At 32.2% G+C, this 27,888-nt stretch overlaps 3 protein-coding genes across 4 annotated transcripts; 2 read left to right on the top strand and 1 right to left on the bottom strand.

Annotated features, from left to right (window-relative positions):
- Positions 1–306: 306 nt before the first annotated feature.
- On the top strand, positions 307–1,551 carry LOC109790536 (uncharacterized). The gene has a single exon (XM_020349721.2). The coding sequence runs from the start codon at positions 307–309 to the stop codon at positions 1,549–1,551; it is 1,245 nt and encodes a 414-aa protein (XP_020205310.2).
- A 2,258-nt stretch (positions 1,552–3,809) lies between these two features.
- On the bottom strand, positions 3,810–5,808 carry LOC145953287 (uncharacterized). Of its 2 annotated transcripts, XM_083067219.1 has the most exons (4): positions 5,459–5,808; positions 5,279–5,378; positions 5,137–5,179; positions 3,810–4,210 (listed from the first exon to the last, which is right to left on the bottom strand). In XM_083067219.1, exons 1-4 carry the CDS (start codon positions 5,788–5,790, stop codon positions 4,167–4,169), a joined length of 519 nt encoding a protein of 172 aa, XP_082923345.1. In that variant the 5' UTR covers positions 5,791–5,808; the 3' UTR covers positions 3,810–4,166. The 2 variants fall into 2 exon arrangements, with proteins under 2 accessions (XP_082923345.1, XP_082923344.1); XM_083067218.1 differs by lacking the exon at positions 5,137–5,179.
- Positions 5,809–18,110: 12,302 nt separating this feature from the next.
- On the top strand, positions 18,111–19,135 carry LOC145953110 (uncharacterized). Its single transcript, XM_083066764.1, has 2 exons — positions 18,111–18,506; positions 18,929–19,135. Exons 1-2 carry the CDS (start codon positions 18,111–18,113, stop codon positions 19,133–19,135), a joined length of 603 nt encoding a protein of 200 aa, XP_082922890.1.
- Positions 19,136–27,888: the final 8,753 nt, after the last annotated feature.

Here is a 27,888-nt window from a genome sequence, read left to right as displayed (position 1 = left end):
TCCTCTCAACTAAGTCTATCATTATAAATTTGCCTCCCCATTTTTTCTACCAATCAAATAAGTTTTTACTATTTGATAATTTATAAACTAACAGTGGAACCAGAGCCTAGTTCGGTCATCTACTTGGCGTAGAAATATTACCCCACTACTTCCAAAAATTTTCCAATATTCTACCCATTTCAAAACAAAATTCTAATCCATGGCCAACACCATTCAACCATCATCTATCCCTATTCCCATTTTTAATGGTGAAAATTATGATTTTTGGAGTACAAAAATGAAGACATATTTCACCTTCCAAGATTTATGGACACGATAGAAGAAGGATTTTCTACTCCTGAAGACATCTCATCCCTTACTGTGGCTCAAAAAAAGGAGTTGAAAGAGAACAAACAAAAGAATTCAAAGACGTTATTCATTTTGCAACAAGCTGTGACTGACACAATTTTTTCGAGAATAATGGGTGCAACAATAGCGAAAGAAGCATGGACTACGCTGCAGGAGGAGTTCGAAGGAAGTGAAAAGGTACGTGCCGTAAAATTACAAACTCTACGGCGTAACTTTGAATTGTTAAATATGAAGGAATTTGAGACCGTAAAGGACTATTATTCTAAGATAAAAGAAATAATTAATCAAATGAGAACATACGGGGAAAATATTCTTGACAAGAAAATTGTGGAAAAAATTCTAATTAGTGTTCCCCGTAAATATGATCCAATCGTGACAATGATTGAGCAAACAAAAGTTCTATCTACCTTATCAGTAACAGAGTTGATGGGATCACTTGAAGCTTATGAGAAAAGGTTGAATAGGCATGATGAGGACTCAACTGAAAATTTCTTTCAATCAAAGCTCAAATTATGGTCTCAAAATAAAGATAAAAGGAATAATGGAGAAACTTCTAGAAATAAAGAGAATTCTAGAAATTTCTCTAGAAATTATCGGAATGAATATCCTCTATGCGGCATTTGCAAGAGGACAAATCATGCCGAGAAAGAATATCGTGGAAAGCCACAATGTCGCCATTACAATAAAGTTGGACATGTGAGAAGTATTGTCGCAAAAAAAATAAGCATAAAGCAAACTTTGCTGAAGAGAAAGATGGTGAGCAACATCTTTTCTATGCTAGCCAAGATTCTAATAGTGAAAACAAGTGAAAATTGGTACTTGGATAGCGGTTGCAGCAATCATATGGCCAAAGATGCAAGCATCTTCAAGGATATTGACGAATCCGTCAAAGTGATAGTCCAAATAGGGAACGACACTGTCATTGAATCAAAAGGAAAAGGCACAGTTATGGTGGAGACGAAGAAAGGTACAAGACTTATTACTAATGTTCTACTAGTTCCCAATCTCAAAGAAAATCTCTTGAGCATTGGCCAAATGATGGAGAAAGGTTATACTCTCCATTTCGAAGGAGACACATGTAAAATATATGACAATAAAAAACTAGAGATTGGTCGAGTAAAAATGGAGAACAGGAATAGAAGAAGTAGACGACTCATGGCTTTGGCATCGAAGATTTGGCCACTCACTACAAGAAAATTGTGAATTAGAGAGGGAAAGATCCCTCGTAAATCCCTCGCAAATCCCTCGCTAAACAGAATGGCGAGGGACTAGCGAGGGATTTGCGAAGGATCAATCCCTCGCTAAATTCAAGTCGCAAATTAGCGACGGATGCATATCCCTCGCAATTCCCTCGCTACATTCCTTCGCTTTTCCCTCGCAACCAGCTTCGCTAGTCCGTCGCAAATTTGTGCCGCTAATTCTTCGCTGTCGCCTCGCAAATGTAGAACCTAAATTCCCTCGCTAATTGTATTTAATATTTCCTCGCAAATCCCTCGCTAAACCCTCGCAAATCCTTCGCTAAACCCTCGCAAATATGTTCCTCGCAAATCCTTCGCTAATCCCACGCAAATCCATCAAAGCATATGGATTGAGTTCCCTCGCGAATCCCTCGCTAAACCCTCGCAAATATGTCCCTCGCAAATCCTTCGCTAATCCCACGCAAATCCATCAAAGCATATGGATTGAGTTCCCTCGCGAATACCACACTAATCCCTCGCGAAACCTTCACAACATATCTTTTGAGTTTTCTCGCGAATCCCTCGCTAATATCTCGCTTTCCTAATTATATTATTCTCTCATGTATCCCTGTAGATATGTCACTTAATTTGATATTTTAAATAAATCTAAATCAACTACATAATTTTTTTTTAATTTGACATGATTTAAAATAAAAGTTGCATGTAACAATATCTCTTACAAAACCAAATTGTTAAATGTCTTACAAAATCCAACTTGTGCATACTATATCTTAAAGAAACCTAAACTAATCAATGTCTTACAAAAAGAAAAGCTAAATAACAAGTCATCCTAAATAGTAATCAACCTAAGCTAGTAAAATCATCATCTCGTCCTTAATCCTCCCTATGTTGGTTGGTTGATGGTGTTGCTGATGGTTGAACTGCTTGAATTATTTGCCTCATCATCTCTGGTATTTGTGTTTGCAAAAAAGAGGCCAATGCATTATTTATAACAGCAGTGACCCGTTCTTCTATCATAGGCGTAAGATTTGCAGAGGAACCTACAACCTCTGGAGATGAAGCTTGGGTAGAGCTACTAGTTCCAAGATCCAAGCTATATCCCATGCCATGCACTCTTTTCTTCTTGTTTTCACCTGCAACTTTTAACCAAAGATCAGAATCAATTACAGGATGAGATGAAGTGTCTTCTCCATATTTTTGTGTCATTGATTCTTCATATGTTTCCTACAAATAATAAACAAAAAAAAAATAAGTGAAATAGTAAGAGATTAAAAAAGTACATAATCAATCTTAAAATATAAAATAACATGCAATAAATTTCTTTGCCCTAGTTGAGACAAATTCACCATCATTTTTTTTGTGAACTTTGTTATACACTTCACGATAAGAAACAGGACGATTCTCTTGTGCCTCCTGTAAAAAAATTACAGTACAAATTGTAAGTAATGAAATTTACCAAAGAAATTCATTAATTTTCAAAACCTTCAACTTTCACAACTTGTTAAAGAATTAAAAAAAAACTGCACTTAAAAAAATCCATGGGTAAAGATTTTTAAGACATCATTAATAACACAATTTTAATTATAACAAATTCCAAATATTAGAATAGGAATAAAGCAAACATCACTCATTAATTATTGACATAATTCAATATGATTTGATTACCATAGCTTTTTTGTGTTGCCCGAAGCTTCTTGACCCTCCTGTGTGCACCATTGCTTCAGGCTGGGCAGCCCTGTTTTGTCTTCCAGCAACAGATTTCTTTTGCCATTCTGGTGTCTTCCAAATGTCGATCAACCCATTCCATATTTCAGCTTTCATCCCTCTAGACTTGTGAGCCCTTAAATCCTCATAATTTCTTGAGTTTGCTACTTTTATTGCTTTATCCCTGTCTTTACACAATTGATCAGAATACCTATCCATGCATGTTTTTTCCCAAACTTCCCTTGCCATCACACGATCATATTCTGATGCAAAACGATATTTTTCCTGCAATAATACAACTAAAGTAAAAAAAAAATAGTTGTTGATATAATGATATAATATATAATACTATTAGATTAATTACTTACCTTAAAATCATTAAATAACATTTCTTTCATTTCAGGGCAATAACTTTTCCAACAATCTGCAACATAAGGCATCCTTGACATTACCTCAGAAATGATATCACGAGTCACAAATTGTTGAGCAAACATGAATTTAAAGTATTAATCATATTCATAAATTCAATTTTACTTACGGTTTAGAAACTGCCTCCACGGATATTATTTGCCTCCTATCAACTTCTACATTAGAATCTTCACTTGAAGGCACCATAGTAGGTTGTTGATTATCAGATGTTGGGATAGTATTTGATTCACCACCATTAATCAAGGGGGTGGTATCAGATGATTGTCCACCACTAGCTGATGTAGCACCACCATTAGCTAATGAACTAGTAGATCCACCACCTAGACAAACATAGTAAAGAAAAGTTAGATTTTATCCATTGCATTTAAATAAATATAGAGTTAATAATTAAAATGTTATTCTAAAAGTGTACGAGGTGAGTGATGAGAAACATGTGGTGGAGGATTCGAAGCAATTTGAGTGAGCTGATGAGGATTATTGGCTTGATTAACCCGACGCCCTCTTCCTCGAGTAGTTGGCATAATGATTACCTACATAAAATTAAAACAACAAAAAGTGATCATTTATATGGGAAATTAAAGTCATAAAGAACCACAAGTAATCAAATAAGGCAATACTAGTACCAATTAGAAACCCTTTTATCTATTTCTTATTTTAACACTAAAAAATGAGTAATTATGTGTAATGTGTTGAAACTAAAACCTTTTAGAATATATTCATCACCTTTCAAAATCAAGTTGTTAATCATAACTAGATTCTGAATCATATAATTCCTCATCATCTATGAACTCGTTAATATCTTCAATCTCATCATCTTCAATATCATCAATGAAGTGATCATGATGCAAGTTGTCCATTGGATGATGTATATCATTGTTGCCTACTTCTTCCATTGGAGCAATTCCATCAAACAATGGTATCGTCTCATCGTGTATAACACTTTGGTGTGCTCTTAAGGATCCATCATCTTGGTAATAATCAGTATAAGTTAGCTCATTTGATCCACCAAATTCATCATTTAATGTCTCAGCCATAAAAAGTTTCGGTCTAACTTTGCAAGCTGCCCACCATTCATCACTAGATCTACCCCCACTTTGAGGGTATCTTGTGTAGTAAACTTGTTGTGCTTGTTCATCTAAAACAAATGGCTCATCTGATTGAAGCTTTGATTTATGTTTGATATCAACCAACCCATATCTTTCATCAATAGTGACACCATTTGGGTCAAACCAGTGGCAGCGTAGGATAATTACTCTTTGATGTCCAAGATATGATAATTATAATATATCCTCAACAATTCCATAATAGTCTAAATCATTCTCACCATATATATTTCCCCGAACGCATACCCCACTATTCATGATGGCTTTATTATGTCCACAGTCCTTAGTATAAAATCTATATTCATTAACTATTAAGCCATTAAAAGAAGTTGCAAATTTAGATGGACCGTAACTTATCTCTTTAATCATTTGATCATCAACTTGATTTGTACTTACCTGTAAATGATTTCAAAGAGAAAAAATGGTTGCATCACTTAGTATATATTATGAACGTTAAAAAGAACATTATATACATTTATGAGTAAGTTGACTCACTTGATGTTTCAACCATTTACTGAAGTTTTTATCGCGAGTTTCCACTATTTCATCCTCATCAATATTGGGATTTGTTTCCTTTAGCGAATCCTCAAATTGTCTAATACATATAATAAATTTAATAAGAAAACTAATTTCACTATAAACTACCAAAATTGAGAAATTAGGGAACAAACTTACTGGAGATAAGGTTCCACTTCTTTGCAATTTACAAGAACATATGTCTCAGCAATTTCAAGCTCTTTATCTGTTAATATTATTTTTTGACACTTGCCAATAGGACGACATGGGTATTTAAAAATAGACAACTTATCATCACCATTGGCATCTTCACCACCATCATCATTTCGAGGAACTTGAATGTGTCTTGTTTGTATAGTTGGATCAAAGTACATAGAAGCAAAATTAGAAATTTCTTCCACAATATAAGCTTCACAAATGGATCCTTCAACCCTTGCTTTATTTTTAACCTTCTTTTTCAAGTACAACATGCACCTCTCAAATGGATACATCCATCTGTACTGCACTGGTCCTCCAACCTTGGCTTCATAAGGAAGATGCACAATTAAATGTTCCATGGATAATATTAATATGATATAATTTTAATATGATATTATTTTAAATTCCAAAATAATATTAAAAAAGATAAATATAAGAAAAAAATTATACATAGTAATAAGTTGTTGTTTTAGTTTTAAAAATAATAAAATACTAGTATTTAAAAAAAATTAAAATACATTAAAAATGAAGTGAAATATTTACTCCATGCAATTAGTTTTGTTTTAAATCTCATGTATTTATTACTTTTACCTCTTATAATATTAATATTGCTTTTATTTTGAATACTTTTAAATAAAAAATTAAATTAAGTTGATTAAAATTTTTATAATTTAAACTACTGAAACGAATATTACTTAATATTATACGTGTTTTATATTTTTTTTTCGGAGAAAATGTAAGTGTATTTTTTTTCTTCACACAATCATGCAATATTTATTAGTTATAGAAAATGCATTAGTAGTAAGATAAATACTTTAAAAAGTAGTATTTCTTTTAACAACATTATAATAAAAATTTTATTTAAGATTTATTTATATATGATATAAATGTACTAAAATTACAATTGTATAAAAATATAATAATATTTGGAACAAAAAACTTATACAAACGAAAAGTATTATAGCATACTGATGTGGCAAGAGAGAAGAAAGTAAAGTTATGTTTATTGAAAAGAAACACACACACACACACACATATATATATAGAGAGAGAGAGAGAAAGAAAGAGTTATGGAGAAAAGGTAAATTAAATTAAATTAATTAAAAAAGATAGAGTAAAAAAAGAATGTTGAGCAAAATGTTTTTGAAAAAATCGTAATACGTGTTTAGAAAAAAAAAACTTCCTTTATATATAATATGATAATTAAAAAATATCTTGATAAAATTGATTAATATATATATTTTTTATGCTTACTTTAATTTTTCAAATATTATATATAAAATATAAGCTAAATATTAATTTAGAGTTTTTTAATGTTGATCCTTACAATTTTTTAAAATTATTTTTAATCCTTATAGGATTATTCTTTCTCAATTTCAATCTTTATAATATTTTTTTTCAAAGTTTAGTCAATATAAGTTTATATTTTTTCTTTCTAATTTTTAGTTGTTAGTACGAGGTTACATGAACTAAAGTGAAAGAAAATTATAATATATATTTAAAGAACTAAAATTTGAAAAATGCATATTTATAAGGATAAAAATTTAAAGAACTAAAATTGAGAAAACATGAACTTACAGAGACTAAATTCATATATAAATCAAAATAAACAAAAATATTTTAAATTATCATAATTAAGAAAACAAAACATATACGGACTAAATTCATATTGTAAACATATAAATTATATTTAATTTATGATAATATATATATATATATATATATATATATATATATATGTGTGTGTGTGTGTGTGTGTGTGTGTGTGTTTTAAAAAATATATATGAGTGAAAATTCAGTTACATCAAAAGTAACTCTTAAAAGAGTTATTTAATGAATGTAATTACGTTATATATTGAATTTCTTATTCAATAAATTAAGTCTAAAAATTTGTATACTTTATTTTTTAATCAATAGTTTTATTTTTTAATCTATGACTTCTTCTTCACTACTAGAGGAAGAAGAAGTACCTTCATCAAGGCTACTATAGTGGTCTTGGGCTTTTAAAACCATAGTTTTCTTTGTAGGACATTGGGAAGCAATATGTCCTCTTCCAAGACACTTGAAGCACTTGATTTCACTTGACTTAGACTCTTTGGAAGGTGCTTTAAAAGATGATTTTTCTTTTTCTTTTTCTTTTTCTTTTTCTTTTTCTTCTTTGGGATAAGGTAGGGAAGAGTGGCCCTCCTTCTTAAAATTCTTGGAATAAGAGGGAGTGGAGTCTTTTCGAAAAGGTTTTCTTGTAAGTTGATGCTCCACTCTTGAACAAAGTTGAACTAGTTCATTCAAATCCCTATAAGGTAGAAGTTCAACTTTGTCTCTTATCTCAAGATTAAGACCACTTTGAAATCTAGAGATTGTGGTCCTCTCTTCCTCCCTAATCCCAGCCCTCATCATCAGCAACTCCATAGATTACCTATATTCTTCCACACTAGATGACCCTTGTTTCAATCTTTGAAGCTTATCCATAAGCTCTCGGTCATAGTATGGAGGAATATGCCTCCTTCTCAAGGCACTACGGAGCTCATTCCAATATTGAATTGGAGGCTCATGGTTTATTCTCCTTTCTTTTTCTAAGGAGGTCCACCAATACATAGCATGCCCTTGGAAGCTAAGGGTTGCTAAAGAAACCTTCCTATCGTCACTCACTCCATGGCAAGAGAAAAGTTGTTCCACTTTCATTTCCCAATCTAGATAATTTTCAACATTATTGCCATGAAATGGGGGAAGAGTGATGTTGGGTTCCCTATTGGAAGACTCCCTATGTCTATGATGCCTTGGGGGTCTTTGATAGTAATCATCATTGTGATGACTACTATAGAAGGTATCACTTGGAGGTTGGGTATGATGCCCTTCCTCCTCATGAACACTTGAATGCATATGCCCCTTTCCTCTTGAGGGTTGAGGAGAAGTGACTCTTGGTTTTGAACCACTAGCCTCTCCTCCCATAACTAGCCTAGCAAGCAATCTTTTTATTTCCTCATTATTTTTTTCAAACTCTTTTTCTTTTCTTCTCAACTCTTCCTCTCTTTTTATATTTTCCTCTTCTTTTTTTCTTAGGTACTCTTTTAGTTTCCTAAGTTCATCCCTAACACTAGACCTAGTACTACAAGAATTATGACCATGAACACTAGAATGAACACTTATCTTTGATCAAGAAAAGGTTTTCACAAATTTGTTTTCAAAAAGGTTGAAAAAGGTTTTCACAAAGAGTGAGTGATAAAAGGGTTTTCACAAAAGGTTTTCAAAGTGCAAGATAGGTAGGAAAGGCCTAAGTGTACAAAGTGAACTTTCAAAGGGAGGTGGACTACAAAGAATCACTTAATAACCAAGCCTTATCAAGTAAAAATCACTAAGCCTTTTCAACTTTTCTTACAAAACAATTTGGCACAACAATGAAGTGTGTGTGTGCACGTTACCCCTAGTAGGCAAAAGCAAGCCTTCTAAACGTAATTGGAAGCAAAGTAAGGACCTAAGCAATTATACTACTAAAAGCTTTAAAACATGCAACAAGGAAAGCATTTAAAGCATACTCTAGTCGAAGTCCTAGGTGAAGGTTTTCAAATCACCTTCAACTACACGAACTAAAACCAAAGTAAAGAGGTTTAGAAATGGCCAAATTACAAACCAAAAGAATGAAACTAAGGCTCAATTACAAGTGGCCAAAAATTGAGCAAAATGAGCAAGTAAGAAAGAAAAGAAATTAAAGGTCTTCAACTCCTCCAATTTGGCTCCCCTTCACAAGGAACAAACAAAGTTAGTCCTCTCCTTTGGTGTTTGCACTCTTTGAGATATGATATCCTTCTCCAAAGCACTTGGGACCTCACGGATTTAGTCTCCACTCAATCCTCCAAAGAAGTTTTGCTAAGGGTTTCTTGGAGGTAGTACTTCACCTACACCCAAAGATAACAAACCAACCAAGAACAAAAAGGAGGCCAAAGGAATAAAACTGAAAATGCTCAATTAAAAGGCTAAACTCAAAGAGAGATTAATGAGACAAACATAAGAATTCCAAAGAAGACAAGCAAAAAAAATTAAGACACATTAAAAAGGCTAGCACACAAAGGAAAAGTCCTAGAATGGCACTAGAATGGAGTTAAAATTAACTTTAATGGTTTTCACTTGTGAATTTTTAAGTCCTTTTTGGTAGAGGTCCAGCCACGGTTTTGTGTCTCAAAATGGTCCAATAAGGTCCAAAAATTCAGTCCAAGTCCAACTCCAATGTGCAAGGGTAACTAGGTCAATGTCCACAAGTCTAGCAACAAATCCTTTTGTTTTCTTTTCTTTTCTTTTGGCCTTTTTGGTCACGTTTTTTTTCTTCAATATTTTTGTCCAGATTTTTCTTCTATTTTCTTTTTAAATGTTGCTTGGTTTTTACACTTGTGGGTGATTAAAAATTCAGCACATATAAGGAGTCAAAAATAGAGAGACAAGTGGCAACACATGAGTGGGTATAGAAGCATTTTGTGAGTGGAGTGTGTCTTGTACTATTTTCTTTTTGGTGCAGATTTTTTTCAAAGATTCCAACACTCACACACAAAACTTATCACTCACACATGTGCATAAAAGGACAAAAGAATAATCATGTAATGATGTGCATGGAAAGGTGGCCAATCATGTATGTGTAGGAAGGAAATAACACATAGATTTCAACACAAATTTGGAGCATGCCAAGGACTAGTTAACATGCATGAATGACCTCTAGATGGTGCAGCAAAATTTAGGCCACCTCATGGAAAAACACATACATTTCATATTTTCATGGTTTCATACATCAAATGGGTGCATCATACATATATTTTTTTTTGTCTTTTTGAGAAAGGTGAGATAAACACAACTTTTGACAAAACTTTAAAGGTAAAAAGATCAAAAAGAGATGATAGACATGTTCTTGATGTTCATAATATATTTTTCCAGCAACAAGAGTAAAAAAAAAATGGCACACAAGAACCTAAAACTCAAGAAAAACCCTAAAGCACAAAAGGAGGCTCATGAATAAGCAATGAACCATGGAACAACATAAGATGACATTTTTAACAAGGTTTTCATGGATGACAATGAACTCAAAGATGACACAAAACAAGACTAAAAAAAATAAAAGACTCAAAGAAATGGAAAGGAAGCTAGTTACCCTTGAAGATAACCTAAGCTCTTGATACCAAATGATGGACTCCTTCCACCAAGGAGATGATTAAACGTCAATGGTGAAGAGGAGCTCCTTACCAAGGCCAAGATAATGACCTTTGGGGGTGGATTTCCTTCAAGGGTGAGGCAAAAAGGAAGGTGGGCGTAGATGGTGATGGCTTGGGCGAATATGAGAAATGAAGGGAGGATGGTGTTTTGGGTGTTCCAGTTGGCTCTCTTCAATAAGTGGAGGTGAAGGCCATTCAAGGTATCCCTAAACTCACTCTAAGGAGGAGATAAGAGAGGTAGGCCGAATTGACCTAGTGACTAAGGAGAGGATTTGAGGCAAAAATGTTCACTCAAATTCATATATTCCAAAGTATTTACAAGGTGTGGGGTGTTGGGTATTTATAGGAGGGGAGGCATCTAGGGTTGCATTTGGAGTAGGCAAATGCATTCCAAATGAAATGCAAATGAAACCTAGATGCAACTTGGTGGCCAAGGATGGAATCTTTGGGTTTAGATTGGCTATGTCTAGGTGCATGATAAGACCATGCAACCTTTGCCCTCCACTTGGGCCTAAGCCTTTATAACACCAAAAATAGACCCAAAAACACCAAAAACATGCGTCACCCTCTAATTAACACCCTAACCCAAAATTAAAACCCTAATCATCTAGAGCACCCCATAATACAAGGGTAAAATAGGAAATACAAGGAAAAATAAATTCTAAGTCCTAAACACCCCAAAATACAAGGGTAAAATTGGAAATACAAGTAAAATAAATCCTATGACTAAAATACCCCAAAGTACAAGGGTAAATTTGGAATAAAGCAATAAAATTCTATACTACTCAAATTGGTCATAGCCATGAACCATGTGATGGGTTTCACATGAAGTACCAAGGATGGTCCTCCATCATATCCCTAACAAGGCATGTCCACCAATACATGGCATGACCTTGAAAGCTTAAGGTGGCTAGGGATACTTTTCTTTCTTCACTCACTTGATGGCAAGTGAAGATTTGTTCAACCTTCATCTCCCAATCAAGGTACCCCTCAACATCATCTTTACCATGAAAATAAGGGAGATCTACCCTAGATTCCCTTGCCTTTGGGGTCCTATGAACTCTTCTGGGAGGTTGTTGGTAATGATCACCTAAGGCTACTCTATCATCATGCATAGACTCTCCTAGGGTTGAACTATGAGCTTGGGAGCTATGTCTACTTCGGTGCTTATGGTGCAATTTTTCTTCTTTTTCCTTTAACAAACGAATTTCCTCCTCCAAAAGAGCAAGTTGAGCCTCTCTTTCAAGTTTTTCTTTGAGTCTTTGTTTAGACTCTTGCTCTTTCCAAATCTTGAGTGATCTTAATTCATGTGATACTTTGGCAATGTCATTGTAATCACTTGAATTAGTATCACTATGAGGAGTAGAAAATTCTTCCATTATAGGAGAAAGATTTCTTTTTATGAAAGAATTTTTGAAAGCAATTGTTTTTTTACAAGGTTAAGACTAAGTACTTGGGGAACTAAGTATACAAATTGAACTTTGGAGGGAGGTGAGCTACTAAGAGCCACTTAATAACCAAGTCTCTTCAAGTAAAAATTACTAATCCCCCTTGTAGTTAATCTCCACCAAAATCTTTTCAATGAAAATTATTTTTTGTATTTTGTGAGCTAAGATAAACTAGACGAATTAAAGCACTAAAACAATTAAACTTGCAAGAAATTAAAAGCTATCTAAAACGTTTTCCTAAGGTGACAGCTTGAGAGGTACCAAAGACCAATCAAGGACCACTCCCACCAAGTCTAACGAAAATTAAGAAACTAAGGAGAGATGGTTGTGTACCAAAGACACACCCAAGACACTCCTAAAATGGCCAATTACAAGGTAATTACAAACTGAACAGCAAAGTAAACAAGTGGCTTCAAGATAAGTCATAAATAGCCACCAAAATTAGTGAGGGATTAGTGACCAATTTTGCAACAAAAATTCAAAGTAGTAAGGAAAATTTGGTCTCTAAATCCATCACTAATACTCTGTTTTTTTTTTAAAATTCAATACAAAAATTAAATGAACTCCAAAGGATCTCCACGGATGTATGTAAGTCCAACAGCCAAAAATTTCCAGCAACAAGTGTTTGGTGTTTGAAATTTTAGTAGCCAAATCCGAGAGCACTCTTTGTCCCTTCCTCCTCCTTTTCTTAGTCCTCTTTTGATGACCCTTGTAGAACTAGCTTCTATGGAGATAGACTAGGTCAAAACTTAGGTCACATTTGAGTACCAAAAATGAACATAAACAGCCAAGAGATTTGAGAGTTAAAGAAGACAAGAGTAGAGTTTAGGAGAAGACAATATAGATGAACAAAGAACAAAGAATTGGCTAGGACAAGAAGGAATTAACCTAGATAGAATCTAGAATTGATTAACAAAACCAAAAAACTCAAAATAGGTAAGCTGAAAAAAAATGTATACACAATAGGCAATGTAAAACCGAGAAGAATTTTTGAACAATTTCAACACAAATCTCCTTGTATGGCTTTTACTTTGAGCAATTAGGTTTAGCTATTTTTTTTTAATCACTTTGCTTTTGCATTTTCTTTTTTAAACTTTGTTCTATATATTTTTTTTTATCTTAGGAGATGCCTTTTTCTTTTAAATGATTTGCAAACACGCACTCTCGGTCACACTTAGGTTGAAGCACAAAACCGGTTCAAATTTGAAATACAAATGGCAAGAAAATTAGGTCAAGATGTAATGTAAATGCAACATGTTTTTTGTACTTTCTTGTTTGTTTAGCACATGCACGGTTTTGGATCTAAAATTCAAATTTCAAATGAATCCTTAAACAAAATTTTTCAGCAAACAAGTCTCACACAAGATCAAACTCACGGATAGGAAAAAAAAAATTTCAAGACATTTTCTAGTATAGGAAACCTAAAATCTAAGAAAACTACTAATGAACTAGTAGTAGTTTATGAACTCAAATTCAAACAAAAAATATGAGCACACAAGACAATAAGGATCTCGGCCAAATCCATAAAAATTTTCAAGATGCAAATGAAAATACAAGGTTAAACAAGCATAGCTAAGAATGATGAACAATAAAAGAACTACACATTACTCCTAAACATGGATTCAAAATAAAATTGACTCAAACACACAATGACCGAATAAGATTTCAAATAAGACTCAAGCAAATTAAAAAGTTCATAGGCAGAAAATTCCTAGAAGGCATAAGAAATGGAGCATGATTCATGGAAGCAATTAATCATAAACACATAGATGAATCATTCAAGCAACATGAAAACTAGATCCATCAAATTTTAGGCACAAAATAGATCTAGGAAAGATGAAACTCAAAAAGTGACAAGAACACAAAAATGAACAAGATGAACCACGGATCAAAAACTCAAAAGACAAGAATGAGAAGCTTATCTCTTGAAAACCGAAGCTCTAGATACCACTTGATGAGGTTCCACTTGTGAATCCTCAAGAACACCTTCAAATGCTTCTAGGTTCCTTGGAAGGATGGCAAGGAAGGGAGCTCCAAGAAGCACCAATGTGACCTAAACCTAACCAAGCCAAGTCCGGAAGAAGAGAAGGTTATCCTAGCTCTACAAAGAGAGAAGCTCAAGGAGGGTAGAGGTAGGATAGAGTGACTTTCGGAGGGAGAGAGTTCAATTGTGAGAAATCTCATGCATATATCCAAAAGTATTACAAACTTTGGCCATAGGGAGATTTATAGGAAAAATTAGGTTAAGGGTTTAAGTTGGGTTAACCTAGAGTTAAGTAAAACCATGGTATGGTTTACTTAACTCTAGGCGCCAAAATTTGAATTCTAAAATTCAAATTTTGGTGCCAACCGGTCACCCCCTCCATGTGCACTCATTTGGATGTGATTTAGTATCCATTTGAGTTGCATTTCGGTCACACCATGTGCATGTGTGCACATGGCCGAAATACACTTCAAATGACATACTAATTACATTCAAATGAAGATGTACATGTTAACCTAAATTAACCTTAAATCTAAATGACCATGAAATGAAATTCCTAATCTAATGGCCGGAAATACAAGGCCTAAGGCCCAAACCTACACTACTCCTACTCTACTTGGGCTTGAGTCAAAGCCCAACTAAACAATGTGATGGGCTTTCCTTGAGCTTGGGCCCACTCCTCTTGGATCCTCCTTGCCACAGCCCTAGTAGTTGGGCCCTTGGCCCATGGGCCTCCTCCATCAACAATGTGAGGGGTTTGGGAGACAAGGTAAAATGGAGGTTCTTAAGAAGATTAAGCTGTAAGGAGGGAGTTGAATTTCTATGTGTATAGGAGATAAAGTTAAGTGATATAGATAAGAAGCTGGTGCAATCTTTGTGGGGGCGATAATGAAGTAGAGTTTTTGGCACAATCAACTAATTAGGCTGCGGGTGGGCTACTAAGTGTCTGGAATAAGAACGACCTCAATGTTGTAAACCAATTTATTGGGGATGGATTTATAGGAGTGGAGGGTGTGTGGCTTAAAAGGGGTATTAATAATATTACTATAGTTAATGTGTATGCTCCGTGTAATTTTGAGAGGAAAAGGAAATTGTAAGATGATCTAAGGGAGAGAAAATCATTATCTAGTAATTCAGTCTAGTGCATAACAGACAACTTCAATAGTGTGAGAAGGTTGAATGAGAGGCAAGGAGCGGGTGTTGGCATTGGAGATGCAAGGGATGTAAATAAGTTTAATTAATTTATCTCTGACATGGATCTGGATGATTTACAAGTTGTGGGAAGGTCCATTTACATGGTATAGACCAAATGGGTCTGCAAGAAGTAGATTGGATAGGTTCTTGGTCTCCCTTAATTGGCTTAGTGTCTAGCTCGACAATTCCCAACACGTTCTTCAAAGAGATATTTTTGACCACTGTCCTATTATCCTCAAAAATGCGTCTATGGACTGGGGACCAAAGCATAGTTTATTTCAAGAAACAGTGGTTAAGGCATCGTGAGAGTGTTAGATAAGTGGATGAGGAGCATTTGTTTCAAAGGAGAAACTAAAGGTAATGAAATAGGAAATTAAGGAATGGAGAAAGAAGTATTTTGATTACTCTCAAACAAAGATTAATAAGGTGGTGGATAAAATGAATGGCCTAGCAAAAAAGGAAGAGAGGGGTGAAGTAATAGAGGACGACAAAACATATAAGATGGAGCTTCAAGAGCAATTTTGGAAGCTTGCAAGATTTAGTGAATCAATTTTGAGGCAGAAGTCGAGAGTGAAGTAGTTAGTGGAAGGCGACACTAATACAAAGTTTTTTCATAAGGTGATTAATTGGAAGAGAAAGAATAATAACATTATTGGCCTTAATATTGATGATCATTGGATTTAGGAGCCTAGAAGAATTAAGGATGAAGCTAGATCCCACTTTGAAAATCAATTTAGGGAAGATTGTCAAAATAGACCAAAAATGGATGGAGTTAATTTTAAGTAGATATCTCTCTAACAGAGAGTCAATATAGTCTCTCCTTTTGTGGAAAGGGAGATAAAAGAAGCAGTGTGAGAATGTGAGGGGTTTATCAAATCTTTTTGGGAGACTATTTATGGAGATGTTCTCAAGTTTATGCTAGAATTCCATCAGAATAGAAAACTACTGAGGGGATGTAATTGACCTAATGGGGCTTGATGGACATATACCTATATCACTTGTAGGCTCTTTATATAAGATCCTTGCAAAACTCTTATCAAATAGGTTGAAGAAAGTTTTGTCTAATGTCATTGACAATTCCCAAAGTGCGTTTTTGAGTGGGGGCAACCTACTACATATTGTACTGTGTGCAAACGAGGTAATTGATGATGTGAAAAGGAAGAAGAAATAGTGTTTCGTGTTTAAAGTGGACTTTGAGAAGACATGATTCGGTAAATTGGGATTTTTTGCTATATATGTTGAGCTTGTGACACCCTCTACCCCGCATATCATAATACATAGGTAACAAAATTTAAATAACATAATTTTTCATAATTGAAATACCAAATGTGTTTAGATAGAGAGTACCACATCAATAACTTAAACAAATAACTCAATCAGCAAAAATTACAAAGAAATGATGCTAAGGTTTCCAAAAAAATTTAATAAAAAATAACATTTTAATCTAATCTTATCTACGTCCCGATGTCACATGTTCTATCAGAGCAAAGCCCAACATAGAAGCCTAAGCTTCATCACCAACATCCTCAGCCTCACGCTGATGATCACCTGTATAATAGTCAAAGGAAAGCAACACAAAAGAAAAGGGGGTGAGAAACATCTCACTCTGACTCATAGTGTAAGAATAAACACCAGATAGTCAGTAACATATAACATTAAGAATGCATATGTATGGACACGGACTACATATTATCATGCATGTGGTGCCAGTAACATATCACATGACATATTGCCGCTAGCAATACACGAAAAGTAGTCTAGGAGTACATGTCGGGTCACACCCTCATATTTTTCCTGTTTCTCATAGGGTTTTCTCAAGAACGGCCTGTTTCTCATAGGGTTTTCTCAAGAACCCACAGAGCATTCTAATTCATACAATAAACATCTTACTCATATAATTGCCTCTTACAATTACAAATGCATTCCCTTAGGGTTTACCATAGGAACCCATAGAGATCTCAAAATTATACATTTATATTTAAATATAGGAAAAATAATAGAAGGAGCATATATAATTAGGAAAAATCCCTCATACATGAGCATACAACAAACAACAAACATAGGATTGGGGGTCAATTCCACTACCAACATACATTTCCACACCTAGAGCAAGATTTCTCACTCCCTCTTACCTCGATAAGTAGGAGCTGAAACTAAAGCAGGATCTTGCTAGTTTCCTCCTCTAGGTTCCCCTTGGTCTTCAGAGAATGTAGAAGAAAAAGATATCAGAAGTGTAAAAAAATGTCCTTTTAAGAGTGCCAGAGCGTGCTACTTATAGGTATCAAGAGTCGCCAGAACGACCCATTTCAAATCTGAAACGGCCCGTTCTGGACTCGTTCGTCATGCATAAATTTCACATTCAGAACGACATGTTTCAAAACTAGAACAGCCTGTTCTGAAATCACATTTTACCTACAACGACCATATCTGAAACGGCCTGTTCCCAAATCGAAACGACCTGTCCTGGCTTCGCATTTTACTCATAGAATCATGTGTTGGAACAAATCGTTCCAGTCTAGTCTTTATAGGCCATTTTAGTAGTCTGGAACGGTCCATTCCAGTTTGAGAACGACCCTTTCTAGGCTACTAAAAATCAAAATATTATCTAAAAATATTTTTCATAAATATTTATTATTAAAATACTAATAATTATTAAAAACCTTTAAAACATCCTATAAAACCCATTAAAATAACTATAAGAAAATAATCTCCATAAATATAAAATAAATAATAATTAACCATTATACTAGTAGAAAATTTGGGATGTTACAAAGCCAATTGGGATTCTGCGAGAAATGGAGAGGCTGGATCCAATAGTGTCTTACCTCAATTTCGTTCTGGTTAATGGGAGCACCACTTCTGAGTTTCATACTCAAAGGGGTATTAGGCAAGGTGACCCTCTAGCACCATTCTTGTTTGTCATAGTTGTTGAGGGACTTGTTGGGTTAATGAGGATTGGAATGTCAAAGGAGCTATTTCTAGGATATAAGGTGGGTCAACATAAAGTTCCTGTTAATCTCCTTCAGTATGTGGATGATACCATATTCTTTGGGGAGGCATCTATGGAGAATGTTCTTACTATCAAGTGTATACTGAGGTGTTATGAACTTACCTCTGGTCTTAAAGTTAACTTTCACAAAAGCAATTTCAGGGTTTTAGGGTCAAGTGATACACAAGTGTTGAGATTTTCGGTATTGCTTAATTGTAAAATCCTCCATTTCCCGTTCCATTATTTGGGCATCCCTATTGGGGACAATCCAATAAAGTTGATCATGTGGAGATCTATTTTGGATAATATCATAAACAAGCTTGCACCTTGGAAAAATAAGTTTATATCTATGGCTGGAAGGGTATGCATTATTAATTCTGTGTTAACTACGCTTCCTCTGTACTTCATCTCATTTTCAAGATGCCAAAAAAAGTGGTAAATAGTATTGTTAAGATCCAATGAGCCATCTTATGGGGAGGACAAGAGGATTCTAGGAAGCTAGCTTGGGTAAGCTAGGACAAGATTTGTCGCCCAAAAAAGAATGATGGATTGGGTATCAAGGATATACAACTATTCAAAGAGTACTTATTAGGAAAATGGAGGTGGAACCTATTCCATCAACAGGGGAAATGTTTGTGGGCTAACATTCTGAAATCAAAATATGGTGGATGGGAAACCCTTGGAAGGGCTAAGGATGGACATAATGAATCCATTTGGTGGAGAGATCTTAAAAAGGTATGTAGAGGTGGGGTTACATCTAGCTGGTTTGACAAGTCCATGCGATGGAGACTAGGTGAAGGGGAGAAGATTAGATTCTGGCATGACAAGTGACTGGGGGATGAATCTTTGGTTGAATCACACTTGAGACTGTTTTTGATCTCTAATTAGAAACAGAATGTCATAATGATGGAAGAGCATGGGCTAAAGGCCCAACCACTAGAGCTATGGCCAGGAGATTACTTGAAGACTTGTCAGCTTCAGAGCTTAGTGGGCCCAATGGGCTTGGTGGGCCTAGGGTGCTTCTCACTTGGACTCTACTTGATTAAACACCATGTTTTTTAGCTCATTCTTAGAATAGGAAGTTACTTTGTTTTGGTCTTGTATTTTGACCATAGATTAGGGTTTATGAGTTTTGGGCTTGTATTTGGGCTTCTTGGGCTTTGGACTTTTGATACCCAATATTGGGCTCATTTTCTTTCTTGTAATTTTTCCTATTTCATTGTATTACTTTGACCATTGTATTTAGGTCATTAGTCTAGGAATTAGGAGGAAAACTTGTTAATTAGGATTAGGTTAAACTAAGTTTAATTTAGCTTGCATTTAAGTTACATTTGGAGTCACATGGATGGCGCCACCTTGGCTGCACATGTGTGACCTAAATGTAACCCTAAATTCAAGTTAAATCAAACTTAAAATGCACTTAGCAACTATGTGACCGGTGACATGCATGTGGTGTGAGATTTGAATTCAAATTTTCAAATTTGAATTCAAATCTTGGCGCCACATGTGAACCCTTCACATTGGCGCCAAGTAGCCTTCAAATCCGGTCCTATTTATAGCTTCCCTCCAAACATTTGTAGAGACTTTTGAATATATTGAATTTTCTGAATCATTCTTCAGCAAATTCCTCAAGAGTCACCGAATTAGAGAGAAAGAGAGAGTGCCTTCAAAAACCCTAGAACTAACCTAGTTCCTACCTTTTGAAGTGAGCAATCTCTTGATTGCTTAAGCTTGGATGCTTCCATCCTTATCTTAGGCCTTTTCATCTGAAGAAGTTCTTCCTTCCAAGAGTTCTTGTTTTCGGTCACAAGTTTCCTTGAAGTGGATCCGAGCTTAGGTGCAGTTAGGGAGAGGATCTTCAATCACTTCTCCTTCCTTCTCCATCACATAAGTACTATGGGAAGGTGGGTTGGGGATAATTGGCGTTGGAATTTTTAGTGGAGAAGGAATATGTTTGAGTGGGATAGACCAGAATGGCTAGAAGTAGAAGGTCATATTCAGAACATAGGCTTAAGAATGGAAAACTCATATTGCTAGGAGTGGATAGTGGGGGGAGATAAAATTTACACGGTCAAATTAGCAACAAGGTCTTACACTACCAGAAGTATGGGTTTGAACAACACTCTTTGATGATCTCAGTTTGGAAGCTAAATATCCTTCCTAAGGTGGTTATAGTAGTATGGCAAATTTTCATGAATAGCCTCACAACATGTGATAATCTACTTCGGAGGAACATCATACTGTCTGAAGTGAAGTGTATCTACAAATTGTGCAATGAAGAAACAGAGTCTACGTCCCATGTTTTGTTTGTAAGGTGTTAGAGTGGCTGGGGAAGAAGTGCTACAATTGGGCTTTCGTCTCAACAATGTTTTCGGCTCTTCCAGCTCAACATTTTGGATAACTTCCTTATTCCAACCTATTCGCAGTTGTATCAGAGAGGTGGAGAGTTTTCTGGTGTGTTATTGTGTGGTTGCTTTGGGGAAAGAGAAATAATTATAGATTTAAAAGTCATACTTGTGATATCCAACAGTTGTATGTGGAGATGCAATGTACGATTTGGTTCTGGTTACACATGGAAAAGAATTTTAAGTATACTTATATGAAATGGGTTGCTAACCCGGGTGCATGCATTAGTAACTAAAGTGTGGAGATGAGAGTGTTCGTGATGTAAAATAGCTTTGTGCAGTGGATGCTAATCTAGGAAAGTGCATTGCTGTTGACATAGGTGGTAACAATTGACATAGTAATTAAGTCCACTAATTTAGCATGGTCAAGTAACTATAGCTGTTGGAAAGGGATGTCTTCTTGCTAGCTAAAGCTGGCTCAAATTCATTATGATTCTGTTAGGAAGGAATCGCTATTTCTATATGGTCAATCTATATTTGAAGGCTGATAATGGATGGAAGAAGCAATGGTCGGATCTTGAAAATATGGGGAAACAAGGTGAAACTTGGGTGATGTGGCTGAGTCTCTCTCATATAGATGCAAGTGTGAGGTGTTAGCATAAGGTTGCTACCTATTCTATCAATCTCTCCATAGTTGTAAAGGGATTGAGAATTGGGGAAAGAGGGCGTACTTTTTGATATGGGGATGATACATATATTAGCAATCTAGTGAAAAACAAAGGATAAATGGATGTTGATGTCGAAGCGGGCTTCCTACAATAACTGTCGATGCCGAATGGCATTGCTGCTAATTGGTATTGCTACTATCATGTGCTCTCTTGAATTGGCGTCTTGCGAATTGTGTAGTACTGCAGGGGATAGGTCTAGATTGTACAAGATCTTGGAGATTGTTATTTATGATTTTAGTATTAATGTCTAAATTGTCTGTCACTATCTACTCCATAAGATGAGTTATACATTGTTGTAAATGGGTTGATAGCCATGGTATCAGTTATAATAGAATTCCTTTACTGTCCAAAACAAATATATTTTTCTTTTGAGAAATTCATGTCATGCTTTATTCTATATTGTTTTTATTTATAATTGACGTGAGATTCAAGTTTTTTTAATACTTTTTTTATCCTATCTTGAGTCCCTTAATTATTTGTTCTTCATGTTATCTAATAAATACAATACACCATGACATCCCTGTTATCTAACAAATACATAATTTGTATTTGCTTAATAGTAAGACGAGATTGTAATTCATATTTGTTTAATCGTATGACGAGAGCAAGTAGTAAGATATTTGTATACTCAAGCTTATTTATATTTTAAAAGTATTTTTAATATATATAAATTAATTTAGTTTGATTTACTTCTTTATTCTAAATAAATATATATTATAATTATTTATTTAATATAAATATATGTTAAAAAATAAATTTTAATGAAAAAATATGTTTTAATTTTTTTATTTAAATTTTAGTAAATATTCACAAAAGTATACAAAATTTATGAATATCCTTAATGAATATTTACACTAAATAAAATGAGTAATAAAAGAAAAAGACTACATGTTCCACCTTGTCCCAGAGTCCGGACTTAGGACATTAAGTTAGATAGAGCAAATTATTTTAAAAAGAATAATTATTATCCTACATATAAAATAAAGATAGAAAAATATTACATGAAGAAGGAAAGATACATGTTAGAAATTAAAAAAAAAAAAAAAAAAAAAAAAAAAAAAAAGCTGAAAAAAAGATTAAGATATATAGAAAAGAAACTAATAAATAAAAATAAAAATTAATAACAATTGAGAAATGATGAACAAAATATTCAAATTATAAATTTAAAAATTAACACAAAATACATATTTGTATTATTTTAATATTAGGATTTTTAAATAAACTCCTAAACTATATGTAGGTTCTCTCCATCTCGATGCCATTGCCATCACTATATTACTATATACTCCTCGGGTATGGCGGTGGCGTGTATAAAGCATGGTAATACTCATTTGGACCGTAGAGTGCCCATTAGAGAGAGCTACGTTGGACTTTATGACAAAGATCCACATCGATATCTCAAGCAGCCCATCTTGTTCTCATACCTTTTCTTTCACCAATAATTTACATTTAATTTTTATTTTAATCCTCTAAATATGGAATATTTTTTTTAAATTTTAAAATTTATATTTTTAGTATCTTTAATTTTTAAAAATTTTATTTAGTCGTTGTATATATTTTTTTCCTTAAATTTAAAATATGTGTTTTTAATTTTTAAAATATAATAATAATTATTTTAATCTTTAAAATTTAAATTTTATCTTTTTAATCTTTGTAATTTAAAAAATATTATTTTAGTTCTTCACGAGATATAACCATTAATAACATTATTGACAGTGATAAATTAAAATAATTTTGTAGTATCAATTGATTTAGTGTGATCCTTGAGAAGAGAACTAAAATAATATATATATATATATATATATATATATATATATATATATATATGTATGTGTGTGTGTATGTATTAAATTTGAAAGACCAAAAAAATATACAAATCTTAAAATAATTCTTTTTAAAATTATAAAAACTAAAATGATAAATTTTAAATTTGAAAAGACAAAAATAATAAGTTTTTATATTTTTGAAAAATAAATATTAGTTTTAAATTTTATGAACCAAAACAATACATTATTCAAATTTAAAGGAGTGAAAACATAATTATACCAATAATTTATATACACCTCCTTTTTTAATTTAAATATCTCTTTTTTATTTTTTTTTTCTTTCGAAAAATTTCTCTAAATATCCTTTTAGTTTTTTTATTTTTTAAAATAAGTTTTATTTGTAAAAAAAAAAAAATTCGTTCATCATTCTTCCTTCACCTCTCTTTCTCTACTACTAGATTTATTTCTAATCACTCTTTGTAGATTATTCTTTCTTGTTTTTCTTTCTTACTTCTTTCCTCCAACTATAAAAACACTCACACTCCACATTTATTATCATACTCCTATTTTTATACTCAAAATTTCATCATTTATTAAACCTTATTTTTCTTCAAATGCATATTATTTAAATCCTTATTTTTCATTTCATCTACATTGTTATTACCTTTTTAATAAGTTTGTAAATTTTTTAAGATATCTTCTTGAATTTTTAAGGTATCTCAACTCATCGTTGATTTTTTAAGTAATGATAAATTATAATTAGAGTTGTTAAAGTGGATAATCTGATTTAACTTGGTCCACTACGGATTAAATAATAGATGCATCAACTAAACTCGACTTACTTTTTGATGGGTTTTAAAAAAATTAATCCTATTCAACTCATTACAAGTTTGACTAAATTTTTTATCTTAAAAAATATATTTGTATTTTAATTTTGGTTCTTAGTGAATCGTTATGTATCATAACAACTTTAAGTTGTTATGGATCACAAGTTCACAACGATCCCTTTTTTTTTATTATGTTGAAGTTTTTTTAGTCCATTTTTTAAATTTATTTTTGTTGAAGTTTTTATTTTTTTAAAATATTTTTTTTTTACATTTGAATATTTTTATTTATTTTTAGCAAATTCACTTTATTTTTTATTTTATACATTCAAATTTTTTTATTAGTTTTATACGTGAACCATTGTTTTTATAAATCAATTTTTTTTTATTTTATACGTTTAAGTTTTTTTTTATAAAAATTACATGTTTTTTTTTATAGATTTTTAAGGTTTTTTTTATAAAGGTTTTTTATTTTTTTTACAAACACTTTTTTTTATAAGAAAAGTGCTTTTATTCATAAACAACGCATTGTAAAAATATTAATTTTTTTTATTTATTTTACACTTTTTTATTTAATTTTATGAGTGGCCTTAATTTTTTTCTTTAAAGTTTACACATGTATATATTATACAAATAAAAAATCTTATTTTTTTACAAATTAGAAAAATATTTTAAATGGTCAGTACTTTAAAATTAATATAAAAAAATATATTCGGGATCACTGTAACTCATAGCAATCCCATTTAATTTTTTTTTTAATTTTTTATTAAAATAAAATTTAAATTCAGTCGTTTGATAGGTTCCTATAGCTAGTAGTGACACTATTAGACGCGCTACCAAACTTAAACATGACTAAACTAAAGTCGTCATTTGAAAAAAAAAATAATACATATCATAAGAGTTGCTATGACTCATAACAATTTTATAATAAACAATCTTAAAAATGTAAATAATTTCACAACAATCCTATTTATATAATTAATTTTTAAAATAAGCTCAATGATCAATCAGCCATCAACTTGACTAACAATGCCTTAGCCTGAAATAGACAAAGCCCAATTTTCGTTATATATAATCAAATCGGGTCAAACTATTATAGCACCCTCTTAGCTAGATAAGCACCAAAGGGACCCACATTTTAAAATCCAGAGAAATAAGAAATTTCATGGGAGGGTTGCTCCTTTTATGTGGCTTATATGATGTCGAAATAATATCCTCTAGTCAAAACTAATCTAGCATTGACCTAGTCACCAACACCTCGTTGCAACTCCATAAAGGCTTCCATCTACAAGCATAAGATCTACTCTCAACATATATATCATTCGACTCGTGAGGGCCAATGAAAAAAAATAGCTTATATATCAATGTTTGGAGACTATAAACAAAATTAGCTTTCATAATAAAAAATACCCAAAAGCCATAAAACAAATATGGTACATGCAGTCAAGTCATGTATCCTCTAATCTTCTTTGTATAATGTAGGATGAATACACTTAGTTATTTTAACAAGATAGAAAATGTAGAAGCTATAGCACTTTGTTACATTGGACACGATCATAATAACTAAATTACCGACTTAGTTATTAAAACATGAGTCATTTTTTTTTTGGACATGGAAGTGATCGAGGAAGTTTTTTTTATCTGGGAAGAGCAAATATTTGCTGACTTATATAACCTAAACTCGTCTATTTCATTGAGGAATGATGGTGGTGATGAGTGAATTTGAAAATTGGATAGTACTAGAGACTTTAAAGTAAAATTAACATATACGTGATCACAAAATTTGTTATAACCTGATGCAAGTCTTAATTCCTTAGTGGAGATTTTTCTTAAGTTTTGGACATGTACAACTCCGGGACGAATAAATTGAAAAAAAAAATAAAATAGGGAGTCGTCACCAATATTTATTATTAAGGAAAAATAATAAAATAGAAAATGGTCTACGAAAGTCAGATTTTTTAGTTTGAAAGTAATTACGTGTAAGGAAGGTCTTAGCACTTTACAACGTTTGTCCTAAGACGGTTGGTTACCTTTAATTAATTAAACAAATTTATTATAACTTTTAAAATATTTATCTCACCCCATATTAATACAAATTAATGATAATGATCAAATATATTGTTTAACAAATGTGTTTACTTTATTTTAATGAATACTAAAATTAATATGTGAAAAAAAATGAGATAATATTTTTATTTTTATTCTTTGGCTCGACAGGAGAGATTCCCTGCTCCTACATGTGTAATGAAGAATCAAAGTCACGTAGTTTTTTGGTATAAAATATTTGTGTATCGAAATTTTTTTATTAATTTTTTATTTTTCTTCTTTTTAAAAAGTTAGGATCTTCGAACTGTCACAACTCATATATCCTAAAGTATAAAACTAACAAAGGTGTACACCAAAGCCAGTTATTTCATTATTTTTAAAAATATCATTATTGTTATCAATATTATTATTATTTTGATACATATTTAAAAATATTTTAGTTAGATATTTTTTTTATTTTAGAGAAAAAATTAAAGATATCAAGTTGTGACAACTTGTATCTTAAATTTAAAGGTTAAAAAATATCACATCTAATCAACTATTTTTCCAATAAAATCTTTGATATAATGACTTCAAATATTTATATTAAAAATTGTGATAATATTTTTTATATTTAATTATATTTTGAATTTAAATAAGTTTAACTTTAAGATAACAAATTGTCACAATTTGCACCTTTAAGCTCTAGAATTAAGGGAATGTCACATTCCAATAATCCTTTTTAATTGATAGATATTATTAATGTCAATATTGATAAGAGAATATCACAATAATTATTATTGTTGTTATCGTCTAAATAAATTAAAATTACATAAACATCTAACACATTTATATTAAGAAACAACTTAATCAAATAAATCAATTAAACTAATTTTGTTAAAACAATAAATAAATGTTATTATCTAAGATTAAGGAAATGCTTCATAATCTTGTTGTTGTTGTTGTTGTTATTATTATTATTATTATTATTATAAAAAATAGATATTATTAATTTAATATTGATAAAAATAATAATATTATTATTATTGTATATATTTAAAAAAGATTTGACTTGATTTTCTTTATTGGAGTAAAATTTAAAGATATCAAGTTATCTCAACTTTAAACTCATAGATTAAAAAGATGTCACATCTAATGAACTATTTTTCCACTAAAATATTTAAATAATAACTTCAAATATTTTTATTAAAAATTATAATATTCTAATGATTAATTATATGTGTTAAATTTAGATAGAATTTTTAAGATAATAATGTTACAACTTGCATCTATTAGTCCTAGGATTAAGAGAATGTACATTCAAATAATCCTTTCTTTAAATGATATATATATTGTCAATATTCGTAAAAGATATTATTCTCAATATTTTGTGGAATAGTTATTAATTTTTATCATTATCATTACTACCATTATTATGTGAAAATCCAACATATAATAACTTAAATAATCAAATAAAATCAATTACATTAATTTTTTTGTATATAATTGTTAGTCTCAATTTTAGAAATTTAACAGATTGTAAGTTATACACCTAAAACCCTTTTTTCTTTAAAAAAAATGAATAAATGGGCTAGGCCCATACGTGAATTCACTACAAGAAAAAGTCAAATTTCCCACGGATTATTTCCCACGCACCAAAATCCGTCGGAAATTTCCCACGGATTTAGATCCGTGGGAAATTTTTGACGGAATTTCCCACGGATTTTTACATGAAGGAATTTCCGACGGATTTAAATCCGTGGGAAATTTCTGACGGAATTTCCCACGGATTTAAATCTGTCTAAAATTTTTGACGAAGTTTCCCACGGATTAAAATCCGTCTGAAATTTCTGACGGAGTTTCCCACATCTAAAATTATTAAATAAAATTTAAGCC

The sequence above is a fragment of the Cajanus cajan genome, chromosome 11 (assembly GCF_000230855.2).
Source record: "Cajanus cajan strain Asha chromosome 11, NIPB_CcT2T_4, whole genome shotgun sequence".
NCBI classification, from domain to species: Eukaryota; Viridiplantae; Streptophyta; class Magnoliopsida; order Fabales; family Fabaceae; genus Cajanus; species Cajanus cajan.
The sequence above is the reverse complement of the archived record's forward strand: the minus strand, read 5'-3'. Positions and strand labels throughout refer to the sequence as shown.

Bases quoted from the DNA above. Each gene is read 5' to 3' on its own strand.
- LOC109790536 (XM_020349721.2), top strand. From the start codon at position 307: ATGGACACGATAGAAGAAGGATTTTCTACTCCTGAAGACATCTCATCC.
- LOC145953110 (XM_083066764.1), top strand. From the start codon at position 18,111: ATGGAGAGGCTGGATCCAATAGTGTCTTACCTCAATTTCGTTCTGGTT. The intron at 18,507-18,928 runs GTATTGCTTAAT...TTCCATCAACAG, and splicing joins CACAAGTGTTGAGATTTTCG to GGGAAATGTTTGTGGGCTAA.
- LOC145953287 (XM_083067218.1), bottom strand. From the start codon at position 5,790: ATGTATCCATTTGAGAGGTGCATGTTGTACTTGAAAAAGAAGGTTAAA. The intron at 5,379-5,458 runs GTAAGTTTGTTC...TATATGTATTAG, and splicing joins GAAGTGGAACCTTATCTCCA to ACAATTTGAGGATTCGCTAA. The intron at 4,211-5,278 runs GTGAGTCAACTT...AATTTTATGTAG, and splicing joins GTAAATGGTTGAAACATCAA to GTAATCATTATGCCAACTAC.